At 38.2% G+C, this 15184-nt stretch overlaps 1 protein-coding gene across 1 annotated transcript in view; it reads left to right on the top strand.

Annotated features, from left to right (window-relative positions):
* Positions 1-2960: 2960 nt before the first annotated feature.
* The window catches only part of LOC124257511 (glycoprotein 3-alpha-L-fucosyltransferase A-like), a 28776-nt gene continuing 16552 nt past the window's right edge, over positions 2961-15184 (top strand). Inside the window, exon 1 of the mRNA XM_046691594.1 lies at positions 2961-2971. Within this exon, the coding sequence (XP_046547550.1) occupies positions 2961-2971 (11 nt within the window). The remainder of the gene's footprint in view (positions 2972-15184) is intronic.

Genomic DNA, 15184 nt, shown 5'->3' with positions numbered 1-15184 from the left:
CTGCTCTTTCTGACACTGCTGCTTGTATCAGGGGATGTGGAATCCAACCCAGGACCAGGACCAGGGCAACGAGGTGGTGGACAAACTCGACTATAACACTGCAAGCTATCAAATCAGAGCTTACCTCCCTCAACAATAAATTTGATTTGTTCACATCCGAGTTCAACAAGAAGTTAGTTTCACTATCCGAGGAAAATACTGTCTTGAAGAAGAAGTTGGAAACTATGGACTCATAAATTGATACTCTAGAAGCATAGTCTAGGCGAAATAACCTACTGTTTCATGGCATTAAAGGAAAACAGGGTGAAACATAGGAGGAGTGTGAAAATAATGTCAGAGACTTTGTGAAAGATGTTTTGAAGATTGATCCAGCTGATATATCATTTGAAAGAGCGCCTCGTCTCCCATCAAAGTCGGGAATCAAACCCGTCATTGTGAAATTCACCTTCTTCAAAGACAAGAGTTTTGATCTTGGCACAGGTAAGAAAATACTAAAGGGCCATAAAATGTTTCGGGTTTCGGATGATTTTACTGAACGTGTACGCAGAATGAGATCCCAATTATTCCCATTTATGCAGTAGGCTAGAGATGAAGGGAAGACCGCTTTTCTGAGTTATGATAAACTGATCATCAGTGGTGACGGTTTTGTTTCTGAAAGTGATACTGGTGACGTGCGTAGGATTGGCAAACGTCGTCATTGGGTACCAAGGCAAACCACTCCCTCAAAAACATCACAAATGGAAGAACAGTGTGCTACGTCGACGGAATAGGATCGCGGCACTGGCCCCAATTTAGCCCAACAGTTTTTTTCAGACATTCTGACTGTACCATGTTGTAAGGAAAGTTTAACATACATGGCTTAAAATCTAAGGTACTTTGTGCCGACTTTGGGTTTTTTCTGAAAACAATTGACATATTTTCAATGATTGAAACAATGTGTATTGATGCTTTAAAGCTATATGATTTGAAGGCTATTTTTGATGGTTATGATATCTTTATCAGTGATGCACGAAGACTTGAACTACGAGGGAGATTCTCGGGGGGGGGGAGGAATCAATAAGTCTATATCTTCATTTATCAGGAGGGTGTATGCTACATGGAAAAACTGTATCCTTTTCCAGATAAATTCAAATCCAATGTTGTCCCAGGTAATCCTAGGTTTTGTTTACATCCACCCAGAGAGGTCCCCTGTATATAATCACTCTGATGACAGTGGAATTAGCTCCCTTGAAAATCAGTTGCTTCATATATACCATGACTTTGGTGACAACTGTAAATTGATATTATGCGGCGGCTTTAATGCTCGCAAGGCAGCAGAGAGGGATTATATTATCGATGATGATACAGACTACCTACCAATACATGACCAGTATGTTGTGGACACGTTTTCACTTACACGTTAATCACCTGATCCTGTGGTAAATAATTATGGAAGACAACTTTTAGAAGTGTGTAAAACGATGTGTGTTCATATTGTAAACGGTCGAAAGGAAAACGATATTGATGGAATGTTTACGTATGTATCGCCGTCAGGAACCAGTGTAATAGACTACTTCCTTGTGTCAACTTCTTTGTTCCAATTAGTAGTTTCGATGGATGTGATGTCCATAACTGAGACAGATCATTTTCCCATTGTGTGTCGACTTAGCAACATATTACCAAGAGAACGAAATTACAGACCAATGTTCCATTTGCTTTATATGATGTACCAAAATATAAATTACTTAAAGAACAGAAATCAAATGAAATTTGAAATTAAATGAGTGAGTGAGCCGCCTCTTACGACAAGCATAGTACTCTTTTGTGGCAATCATGGGTTGCTGAAGACCTATTCTACGCCGGATCTTCACGGGTCTCTTAAAATAAACTCCTGAAACTGATAACTTAATGCTAGGGTTACACCATGTTCCCGGCGGCCACGGTAGCCCCGGCAGCCCCGTTTCGCCGAAACGTCATGAAACGGGGACAAAACGGGATTTACGTGAGACAACGTAGGGAGACTGACAGTCCGTGATTGCCGTGGATGCCGTGCCAGATTTTCAAACTGTTCAAGATTTTGCCACGGCAGTCACGTTGCTAATGAGAAACCTAGTAGGCTGTTAATGAGAAACCTAGTCGGCTGTAGTAAAACGGAATCAAAACGTGACAGTACGTATAGGCTGTAACAAAACTTGCAGACGGTTCGTAGTGGGACGGGAGGCATGTGTTACCCCGGCATCTCACGGTCCTTTCAAGTTTTGTCACGTTCGTCCCCGTTTGTTTGGCGTTTGGTCACGGTTTTTCACCCTTGCTGCCTATGTTGTCCCGGTTCTCACGGCAAGCCAGGCTGTATGGTTGCCGATTCGTCCCGTTCGACGAATCCAGGCTTGTGGCCGTTTACAGGGCCAGCGACCACGTTGCGTTCTCTGGCATTCCCTCTCTTCAGCTGATGCTGGCCTTCTTGTTGACGCAAGGACTCGATGTATGCCCCCAGCATACATACAAACACAAAATCTTCTTCATCTTGGGGGTTCATGCTGCTCTTGTCTCTCGGGATACAATGGCTGCAATTGCTTGGGTGGCCTTATTTTTATACCGGGGGCACAAACGTGCTCCAAATCCGACCGTAGAACGTTTTAACAGAACGCGAAAAACTTGTCAAAACCTTGATTAAAACGTGAGAAACGTGACGGAACCCATCAGAACGCGACAGCCAGGGAGGAAAAACGTAATGGCACCCTGTATGTAGAAACCTACCTGATATATATATATCGGGGAGGTGTGTCATCCTGGTAGTTATAAAGCATTCGCTCATCAACATATGTGTTATTTATTATGTTTGTGCATCCTACTGTCGCATCACTTGACATGCAATTAGCACTAAGCTCCGTATGCACCGCTGGTGAGGTGGTTTCTTCAGGCAGGTGAGAGAACGTCAGTGCTAGGCACGAAGGCCATGAGAAGGTATAGCGTTTTACGAAATGGCGAAACCGTAAGTGTTATCCGATCTTCTGACACACTCCAAATAACCAATTGAAATGTATATTATGTCAACCCTATTACTGATGAAGACTATACGTGTTTGAATACGTGTTTGCTTTATAACGATGTTTGCTTTATAACGATGTTAGAACCTACACCGACGTCGCTCACACTGTAATAAAGTTTGTAAGAATTATTACTACACAGTAACATTTACAGGTAAGATACCTGATTCATATTACATTCAGTTCCAAAGATAAAACAAAATAAGACATGTTGTACTGTAAATCACATTTACTTGTTATTCAACATGGAAGTCACGATACAATAAAACTCCGTTGTTTCAATTTTAAGGTGATAAACAAACTTGCATTGAATTATTTTTCTTCAGATACAGTTTTGCAATTACTTAGATATGTTGATACATTGGGCCGACCCCTATAACCATGTCGCTGATAAACAATGTAGTAATGTTAGGTTTTAGCGGAATCCTGGGTGTATCCTGTCCCACTTGTTCTTTATCTTTATCACTAATCTTGAGTCTTTCGTATTTGATAGGGGTGGGTATTGCAGAGAATTTTCAAATTGCGATATATTGCGATTCGAAAGCATATATTGCGATACGTATTGCAATATGTTGCAAGAATAATTTTTTCAACAAAACTTACTTATAATCGAGTTAATGCTTGATTTATAAAGCAAAAACACAACAAAATCACTATGCTTGATTAAACTTTAATAAAAACTTTTAATCATGTTAAAATGAAGGAAACATGGAAAATATCAACACAGCGGTTACTTGTTTGAACTAGTTTCTCCACTATCAAAAAAGCCCCGAGATTTTAGACAGCAACTTGACCTGGTCAGGACATATCAGGGATCACTGGTCAATAATGAGTAAATATATATATAACATTCAGATCCAAAACATTGCGAAACACTTGAACAAAAATTAAGAACACAACTTCAAACCGAACTTAACTCGATTTTCGGTGTGAAAAACGGAAATATCCGAAGATTTCCGAGTGTTACGAAGTTTTCCGAATGCATGTCGAAAAACCGGTTTTCGATCCGGGTATCGCAATACGTATCGATTTCATGTCTGAACCGGTAAATACCGGTAAACCGGTAATATTGCGCAGCCCTAGTATTTGATGAATAATGGCCAGGTATTATAAATATAAACGATGATGGTGTACATATGTGTCTGCAGTTACTTTTGCTTTATTCTGACACTGATGTTCAACTGAGCGATGAACTTGATAGCGTCAATAGATGCTGTTGAGAGCAGAAACTACGTACATCTCTCTGAAACTAAAATCGTTGTTTTTTAACAAGGCGTGCAAAGAACACAAGCTCAAACATACCATTTACTCTTTAGCAAGGACCTATATGAAACGTCGTCATATGATTATGCAATTCACTGCATTGAAACTTTCATTGCGAAGCACGACGTTAAAGGTCACGTTTCACAACAGTTGTTGGCGATCTATACCCCAATGATTGTATTGTCTTCTTTTAAAGATATATGCTAGCTAGTTTTAACTCTATCTGTGCTAATCTATTGTTTTTACTTCCTTCGTTGACAGGGTTTCTTAATCGCTAGTCCTTGGCAATATGTTCTTATCATAAACACCTGTCTCGTGAGTACCCAGTATGGTTGGGAAGTTCCATGATAATCACACACAGGGCATTAATGCAAATTGATCCAACACTCCTCCTTGTCGCCATAGCAACAGTCTTGAACATGTAATATGTGTTTGTTTAACTTTTGAAAGGGCAACTGATCCAGAGTCATTAATTATTTTTATTCAGCTGACCGATGCTCCCCCGACCGTGACCAGGCGCGCAGCAAGCCATTTTTTTCGTTTAAGCCCGATAGGGTGCGAATCTTCACATTTAGATTGTTTGGAGGGCTTGCCCAACATTCATTTTTTATGAGACCTGAGGTGTTATCGTTTGACGTTTGATGATTTCAATTACTTCAAAATTTTGTATCTTTATCGATATTTTGAAATCATAAGAAGAAGAACTTAGAGTGTTCTACCAATAATTCAGACAGAAACATCATTTGAAATGTGACTTTTTAAAACATTTTTTACGTATGTTTATTGCACTGATACAATAGCATGAATTGAGTATTTGTTTTTTCAAAATGAAATCATAAACAAATGAAAAACAAACAAAGATAACAATCATCACTGACTGACTGAGTTTAGTTTTACGCCGCTTTTAGCAATATTCCAGCAACATCACAGCGGGGGACACCAGAAATAGGCTTCACACATTGTACCCATGTTGGGATTCGAACCCGGGTCTTCGGCGTGACGAGCCAACGCTTTAACTACTAGGCTAGCCCACCGCCCCCACCACTGCAAAGAGACCGTTCAAATCTAGGATATGAAAAATACCATGTCTACTGTACATGGTGACTTTATTGGTTATGCTTTGTTGTCAAAGAATATTATGGTCAATATGATTCACAGAGGGATTAACATTTTTTCAATTGTTCTGATAAGGTGTTTGTAGGTATTTTTGGCAAGACTTACAAAATAAATGTTGGTTTTTTTAGCAAAAATCATGTGTAAGCCCGGACCTTTAACAATGGTAGCTACGCCCCTCGTGACGGACAGGGAGACTGGGCAGCTGTCCTCCTTGACAAAATTTCTTCAACCTAATCAATGACACAATAAGAACGGTGGATGCTCAAAAGATACCGTTACATGAAAATATCCCGGAAGTTCTAGTCTGATTGTAATAAAGTATCCCGGCAGTAGCTGTTCTTAGGATTGTAAGCTTGATCTTGTCCAAGTCCAAGGCCTGGTATGGTGATCTACCTTCTGGTGTTGGCGATCTATAGCCTGTTTTTATATTGTATTGTCCAAATAGTGCTATTAGTTTTAACTCTCCACACTAGTTTTAGTTGTAATTGTGATATTCTAGTTGTTTTACTGTCCTTCGTCGACAGGTTTTTATAACGTACATATATTCCATTTCAATGTCAAATGTTCTCATTTCACTTTTTATTGTATAAATTGTTATCGTCACGATATGGCTGCGATATTGCCGATGTGACGTTAAATATTAACTCACTCACTCACTCACTCCTCCAAGTCCAAGGCAACCTCAATGGACAAAGGTACCAAAATCAGATCCTTGAAAAAGAAGTCGTACCTCATTTTGACAATCGCCCGCTTGCAAGCCGTCCCATTTTCATGGATCCCATACTGTAGGGATTACTTTCAAGGTAACGCCATTGACACTCTTCCAAGTGCAGACCTGAATCCCATTGAACATTTATGGGACATTTGAGTCCGTAAGGTGCGAGCTAGGGTCCCTGGTGTTCAAAATCTTGCAGAACTTGCACAGGCGCTCCAAGAGGTATTGAACAATATTCCTCAAATGCAAATCACAAGACTGATTTCCAACATGAGGCGGCGTGTTGAAACTTGTAGCCGTGCGAGAGGGGGTTATACCCGATACTGACAGACATTTGTGTGTACAACGACAGATCATACCATGATTTGCAAGTCGTTTCATCACCTCTGTGCTAAGGAACAATTGACTGGTTATTTTGCAGGAGCATGCTTTCTACGCTACTGAATTTGTTTTAAAAATACCACCATTGGAATGTTGCTAATAAGATGTGAAATATTCGATTCATGTCTTCATTTTTCATCTGTATTACCCTTTAACTGTCGTACAAATACAGATTTCACATTTTTACTGCACTTAATGTGGCAACTATTTTTTAACAGTAATGTTCATCTCAACTATGACAGAAAATTCTGGTGGTGCTTAACTTTTGAGCGATTGTATATAATTCAAATCCAAACCACATACTAGTAACCTGAAAAACAACCCATAAAACAAATGCTAACAAAAACACCCCGTTGTTCAGCTCCCCCTACCACTCTGGCAAATTTCCAAATTTAAAAGTAGTCATCCGTGAAATTATATCAATGGAAATTGTTTACACTAAACATTATAAAAATACGCCATGTGTTATATGTCGACGTGGGGTACAAAATACAAGCAGGAGAAGAAGAACATTATTTTATTAATGTGTCAGACATTGTAAAAATGTACAAGCAAACAGTTAAAAACATGATAAAGATATGTACCTTACAATGACCAGCCAGTTGGCCTATGAGACACACATACAGTTCGCTAAAATATCAACTGCACATATAAAATAAAAAAGCAGCACATAATCGAATTGTTTCCAATGCATAATGCATGCAACTAAACATACTTGAAAATGTCTGCATGGCAATTATTGAATGGAAATATGGATGCTATATATTACAGATACATACTTGAAGTGTGGCTTTGGGGTGACGAGCGGGGACATTCAGCTAAGAAAATGTACCCCATCTTCAACAGTATTACTTTCACATAGCTTACAGACTTGATGAAGGACTTCACCTGGCTTACTCCCATCGCTGTACTGTCCAGCAGTACATCACCATCAACAAAACAAACCTCAAATTTCAGATTGTGTCCAACAACGTACCTTGCACATACACTGTAGGTTTTATAGACAAGCTCAAACCCACCAAGTGTGTAGGAAACCTACCCTGAAAAGACGAACTTACCAACTATGCATATACCTGGCCTGTACATACAAACATGCCTTCTGAGTACAGTGGTACTTTGTATGTACAAACTCGTCCTCTATGTACAAACTCGTCCCCTATGTACAAACTCATCCTCTATGTACAAATTCGTCCTCTATGTACAAACTCGTCCTCTATGTACAAACTTGAAAGTGCGCTGTATGTACAAATCCAACATGCATGGATATAACCTGCCTGGTAACGTTACGCACGATTATAATATCATATATGAAGATGAAGGCGGCATCTATACAGATGTTGGTATCATCTAGTAGATGGGGAACAAAGATAAAATATATTGTGTTTTCTCATGGGTTTGGGTTTGTTTGGATAAGCCAAGATATATACATGTTTATGCAGCAGTCAAAGTTTGTCTGATACTTTGTTTCAGTAATGGTAGTTCTCTGTAAATGAAGCTTCCAAATTAATGTCGTTTTTTTTATAAACTCTTTGTTTCATTTCTACAAGTATCCATCTTATGATGCTCCTTCCCATGTCAAAGCAGTTGTGCACAACACACTGCTCTCCACAGCAAACGTCTTTGTTTCATATGCTTGTGCGTCCTACTGAAGCGTAACTTCACGAAACAATGTAACACTGATCTCTGAATGGACCGCTGGTGGTTTCTATTGGCAGGTGGGAAGAGCGTCATTGCTAGGCACGAACGTCAAGAGACTGGATAGCGTTTTAAAACATGGCGAAACTGTAAGTGTTATTTTTCTGACACATTCCAAATAACTGATTGAAATGTATATTATTGCAACCCAGTTACTGATGAAGGCTATACATGTTTGAAATATTTTACAAGCAGGAAAGGAAAACTCGTCTATACTGTTTGTACTGCAATATGAGTTTGTAATGTCGTTGTTTGATGGAAGAGTTTCGAAAGGTTCCTCCAAGAGAAAAATGTCATTTAGTAGAACATTTATATTGCATGTTCAGGTCATTAACATGTATGTGCATGTTATATTTTCTTTTTCATCGCTTCTCTTAGAAATAGAAGTGAGTGAGTGAGTTAAAATTTATTGTCACATTGGCAATATTTCAGCCATATAGTGACTTTAAAAGTTATAATTCATAATAAATAAAAGTTATAAATTCATAATAAATAAAGTTATAAATTCATAAATTTTAAAACTTGTCAACGAAGGACAGTAAAACCAACTAGAATATCACCGTATCAAGAATTATAACTAGCATCTCTCTCTTAAATTGGATTTCAAATTAGGACAATGCAGTATAAAAATGGGCTATAGATCGCCAACAACTGAAGGTACATCACCATACTAGGGACCATGGTTCGAAAAATAAATCCCAGCTGGATGACAGCGGCTCTGAGCTCAGTAACCTGATTTTAGTTTATGTATATTATTTTTATGGTATGCTTGTTTTCACAGACCCATGCAATTGTGGTACGATGACGCTCATGGCACTCGGTGAACATTGCGTACGTTTGCCCACATGGGCACAATGTGTCAAGCCCATTTCTGGTGTCCTGCGCCTTGATATTGCTGGAATATTGCTAAAAGTGGCGTGCGTTATATAGTATTAACGATACGAAATATGTCAAAGCTATTGTTGAGATATCATTAAAATAACACAACATACCAGAAAGTTCTTAAGTTTATAATTCTATTATTCCAGATGTCTTTCTTTGCTCATCACAGAATGATGAGTCGGTCATGTCATCCTAATGCAAGCAACATTTCCTTCATATCAATTCGTATCTATTGTTCTTAACAGTCATAGCGTATTCCCAGTTCACTTACCCACACTCACTGAGCCATCCGATCCTTTCAAGCACCTTTTACTCTTATACAATTTTTTGTGCTGATATTTGCTGCATTTACCTATGAAATATACCCATAAACTGGTCACCAGGATTATTTACCATGACCGCCTTTGGGTATGCCAGTAGATCAACCCGCTGTCGGTCAGAAACTATTTTGTTTGTTTCGGGTTATTTTGTGGTTTGGTTTTGTGGTTTGTTTTGGTTTGTTGTTAGTTTTTGCGGCATATGCAAATCATCTGTGACCATAGCGGACAGTGTTTGTATTTGGGACAAGGAGAGACTTGGTCTGGGATCTGAGAGTTCGAGCATGTGTTACGAATATGATATTCTGTTTATTACCGAGGAAATATGTATTATCATTTAAACGCGAAACGAAATGTCTGCTCATATAAGGCCACATCACCTGTGAAGCCCATTTATGGAGTCCCCCGCCGTGATATTGCTGGAATATTGCTTAAAGAGGCGTAAAGCAAAACTCAGTGAAAGAGGCGAAGTCCTTAGCTATATGTACAGACAGTAACCGTATCCGCATATGAAACAAGTGCAAATTTTCATCGACAGTTATTTGTCAACCTTGAGTTTAAATAACGACAGAAATATATATTTCAGACGTAAATAAACGTTTAATCTTCCATAAACAAGAATTTTCTTTGCGATAACAAGTTTAGAACGTAGCGCAAAGTCAACACGAGAGGCAGTATCAGTCAGAGTGCCAGGCGCGCTGGGTGGAATAGGGACAGATGCGCAAGGGCAGTGAACGTGAAGAAGTGATTCTTATGATCACCATTTAATGTGAAAAACAATGTCAAAAAGAAGCTCATTCTCAGTGAGTGAGTTAAATGTACCTTATGATTGTCAAAGTGTGTCAACTGTATTGGGAGGTTGGAACCGACGCAACTGCGTTTTCAACTGACGGCGTCTTGATCACGTCACATGTGTTTACCGAGTAGTTTCGCCTAACGCAGTTGAAGTTAATGTTAAATACATCCCCATGAATAGACCCAGAAAAGAGAGAATGAACAATTTCCGAAGTTGATGAAGAATTGACAGTTGTTATGGACTGTGAAGTGCAAGACAAGGGATTATAACATGCATTCTAAAAGCTTTCGATGTAATGATAGAACCTATTATATTCTATTGTACAATGGCGACGTTACGGTATAGATACTATAGATACGTTTTCAAGCATGAGGAAACCGGATACTAGTGATTATGCTTGCAATGCAGGAAAACGGTATCTATACCGAAACGTCGCCATTGTACAATAAAGCAGTTGATTACCCCTAAAGACTTGTGAATTCCTATTACTGACAACTTTTAGAGTGCCTCTCAAACAGTTCATCGAACCTTATGGTATTGGTCCACAAGCCATGAAAATGTGGTGCAGTTCTAGCGACAGAATGGGATGTGACTTTTGACAATATGGAATGATTTAGCTTTGAATTCAAGCCGGTCGTCATCAGCCACCGTGCGTGACTACCGTGTAGGGGACTTTAAGAAGCAAAATGCCATTTCAGTTATGGCAATATTTTAATCGATAACTGGATGCGTTGATTTAATAACTCTGACTTGGATTGACAATAATTAAGAATTAAGAGCAAGAATTATATGTGAATGAATGAAAGAAATAAAGAAAAAAAAAGAAAAAAAAGAAAGAAATACATCTGTGAATGAATGGAGAATAAATGATACACCCCGCTGATACACAAAAAATGATACACCCCGCTGATACACAATAAATGATACACCCCGTTGATACACAATAAATGATACACCCCGCTGATACACAATAAATGATACACCCCGCTGATACACAATAAATGATACACCCCGCTGATACACAATAAATGATACACCCCTAAATGATACACCCCGCTGATACACAATAAATGATACACCCCGCTGATACACAAAACTATCGCTAGAACACATGTGTTAACACCAGCTGTCATTTTTTAAAAATCTACTTTCAGACGTTTATTACATTGGTAATTTAGCCTTCAGATATCTTTCTGCATGTGTGGGATGGCATGGACATTGACGGAATGTTAACTGACACTGTCACACACCCCTCAAATACAGAAAGTTTAAAACTATCACAAAGCGTTGCAAAGACCTTTCCAGTTTTGTCAAATACTGAGATCAACAAGAAAGAAAGAAGTTTTAGAACTATAACACTCAAGTATCACAGGCATCAATGGCGGATCAGAACAGATCGGCGATATGTCATATTTTTCACACACATATATACACCCTAACACTTTTTCTAAAATTATGAAACTATCACTATTACTTGCAAATACCTTTCAACTGAAGGTATATTCCCGTCATAAAAATTAAAGGTGTATGTGAAAGAAGAGTTTTAGAATAATAACTAAAAGCACTCAAACATCGCCCTGTAGTATTTCAATGGCGGATCAGAACAGATCGGCGATATGTCACATTTTTCACAACCTCAAATACACCTTAACAATTTTTCTACAATTATGAAACTATCACTATTACTTGCAAATACCTTTCAACTGAAGGTATATTCCCGTCATAAAAATTTAAGGTGTATGTGAAAGAAGGGTTTTAGAATAATAACTAAAAGCACTCAAACATCGCCCTGTAGTATTTCAATGGCGGATCAGAACAGATCGGCGATATGTCACATTTTTCACAACCTCAAATACACCTTAACAATTTTTCTAAAATTATGAAACTATCACTATTACTCGCAAATACCTCTCCACTGAAGGTATATTCCCGTCATAAAAAATAAAGGTGTATTTGAAAGAAGGGTTTTAGAACAAGAACTAGAAACACGCAAACATCGCCCTGTAGTATTTCAATGGCGGATCAGAACAGATCGGCGATATGTCACATTTTTCACAACCTCAAATACACCTTAACAATTTTTCTACAATTACGAAACTATCACTATTACTTGCAAATACCTTTCAACTGAAGGTATATTCCCGTCATAAAAAATATAGGTGTATGTGAAAGAAGGGTTTTAGAATAATAACTAAAAGCACTCAAACATCGCCCTGTAGTATTTCAATGGCGGTTCAGAACAGATCGGCGATATGTCACATTTTTCACAACCTCAAATACACCTTAACAATTTTTCTACAATTATGAAACTATCACTATTACTTGCAAATACCTTTCAACTGAAGGTATATTCCCGTCATAAAAAATATAGGTGTATGTGAAAGAAGGGTTTTAGAATAATAACTAAAAGCACTCAAACATCGCCCTGTAGTATTTCAATGGCGGTTCAGAACAGATCGGCGATATGTCACATTTTTCACAACCTCAAATACACCTTAACAATTTTTCTACAATTATGAAACTATCACTATTACTTGCAAATACCTTTCAACTGAAGGTATATTCCCGTCATAAAAAATATAGGTGTATGTGAAAGAAGGGTTTTAGAATAATAACTAAAAGCACTCAAACATCGCCCTGTAGTATTTCAATGGCGGATCAGAACAGATCGGCGATATGTCACATTTTTCACAACCTCAAATACACCCTAACAAAAAAAAATTAAATTATAAAACTATCACTATTACTACAAACACCTTTCAACTAAACGTATATTTCTCTTCTAAAAATGAAACGAATATGTGAAAGAAGTTTTATCGATAGAATGTAGTCTTTCTTTGCTGTGTACCGAGAATGGAGTAAGTGAGTGAGTTAAAATTGTACATCGAATAGGCAATATTACAGTCATATAGCGACGAAAACAAGGTAATCAATTTAAATAGCTGTCGACAAAGGACAGTAAAACAACTAGAATATCACAGATATAAATGTAAAACTAGTAATTAAATCTAAAACATTTTAACTATAGAGGACAACACAATATAAAAATAGGCTATAGATCACCAACAACTGAAGGTAGATCACCATACCAGGGACCATGGGGACTTACAGTACCTTTGCTACCTGCATGGACCCTAGTTGGATTTACACCATCCCTTCAGCCGCTGGCGATTTTAGGAAATATTTAGCCAACTTTAAAAGAACAAAAATACTACGCTTTAAAAATCAGGTAAATTTAAATTTAGCTTTGAAAGTTTTGGGACTTGCGTACCCTCTCAGGTACCGAGAATGGAAACCAGTGAGCTACATACAATACGCCGATTTGAAACTTTACTACAAATCTACTGTACTAATACTGACACTAATAACAATTATTTGACTTAAAATGAAGTGACAAAATATGTGACTTTCCATCTACATGTAGGTTTTCGGTTGTCACAACACTCAACGAATGTAATCAGCTCTTAAAAATAAATGAGGCTAAATATAGGCTGCCGCAATATTGGCTAAACTGGTCACGTGACCCCTAAGATGCTTGTCGAGGAGAGACCACTCCCCGTCTTCTATTCTCCCTGGTAAACCCAAGGACCTCAGTTTGTCTTAAGCGTTGCCATTGGCAATATGTTGTTATTATAAACACCTGTCTCTTAGTACCCATCGGATGTTCCATGACAATCACACACGGGTCTAAATGCAAATCGATCCACTAACACTCTACCTTGTCGCCATGGCAACGGTCTTAATTAAAGGGGCACTGAACCAGAGCCATTAGTGTTCCCGCTAAGTAGGACATAAAGCTGACAGGTGCTCCCTCGACCGTGACTAGGCCCACAGCAAGCGACTGTTTTCCGTGTAAGCCCGATCGGTTGCAAAGTTTTATATCAGTGGAAACCTGATAAGTAAAATGTCAAGGGACTTGCCAAAAATTGTTTACTTATCAGGTATTTTACTTATCCAAACTTATAAAAACCTGCAAATGACAACCATATGCATGTATATGTATGCATATGTAACAACGAACAACTTATCAGGGATGGCCTCCAGTTGTCAGTGTATTGTCAACTGCTTGACGCCAGCGAGCTGTAAACAGGATGTTTGTTTGACTGGAGACTGACACGACTGCCCCTCATGTCGGATTATGTGGTGATCGCTAATTTAGTTATCCAGTCTCTTTTGTTAAGTAATTTACTTCCAGGGACCGTGAGAAGACGTTTAGTTAAGCGGTATTGTTTACTTATCCGAGTTTAGTTAACCGGACTCTAATAGTGATAATTAATGAAGAAAGTTGCCGGGACCAAAGAAAAGTGTTTACTTATCAGGTCTGTTTAGTTAAGCGGTCTTTACTTAGGCGGTTTCCACTGTGTATAGTATTGAGGGCTTGCAAAACTTTCAGTATTTATGAGACCTGGCCCCGATTTCTCGAAAAAACTTAAGTTTTTACTCAAATTTCAAACTGAGTTTGACAATTTGAAACAGCTGATTTTTTTAACTGAACTGAATGTATTTTAATAAAAAAGCCCAAACAACTTAAGTAGCCTATCTACCCAACATCAAATTGTCAACTATGTTTGAGTGTAATATCGATTTCAGTTCATTCTGGGAAATGCATTTTCCTGCTTTTTCTCAAATTTGAGTAAAAAACTCAAAATTCCGACTTAAGTTTGTTTCGAGAAATCGGGGCCTGAAGTGTTATTGTTTGACGTTTGTTGATCATAAGGAGAACTTAGAGCGTTTTACCATTACTTCAGGCAGTGAGTGAGTGAGTTAAAATGTACAGTCACACCGGCAGTATTGCAGCCATATCTTTACCATGAAAGTTGTAAATGTGTAAATGTACACATGCAATAAAAACAAACTTATATACTCACCTGTCTGCGAAGGACAGTAAAATAACTACGCCATCACAAATTTATACTTGAAACAACCATAAAGAAACTAAGTATAACGGTACAATATAAAAGTACAGTACATTTGCTTCCTGTAAGGACCCTAG

The sequence above is a fragment of the Haliotis rubra genome, unplaced genomic scaffold, assembly GCF_003918875.1.
Source record: "Haliotis rubra isolate DU_JTF1 unplaced genomic scaffold, ASM391887v1 Scf663, whole genome shotgun sequence".
Taxonomy (NCBI): Eukaryota; Metazoa; Mollusca; class Gastropoda; order Lepetellida; family Haliotidae; genus Haliotis; species Haliotis rubra.
This window is presented reverse-complemented; position numbering and strand designations above follow the sequence as displayed.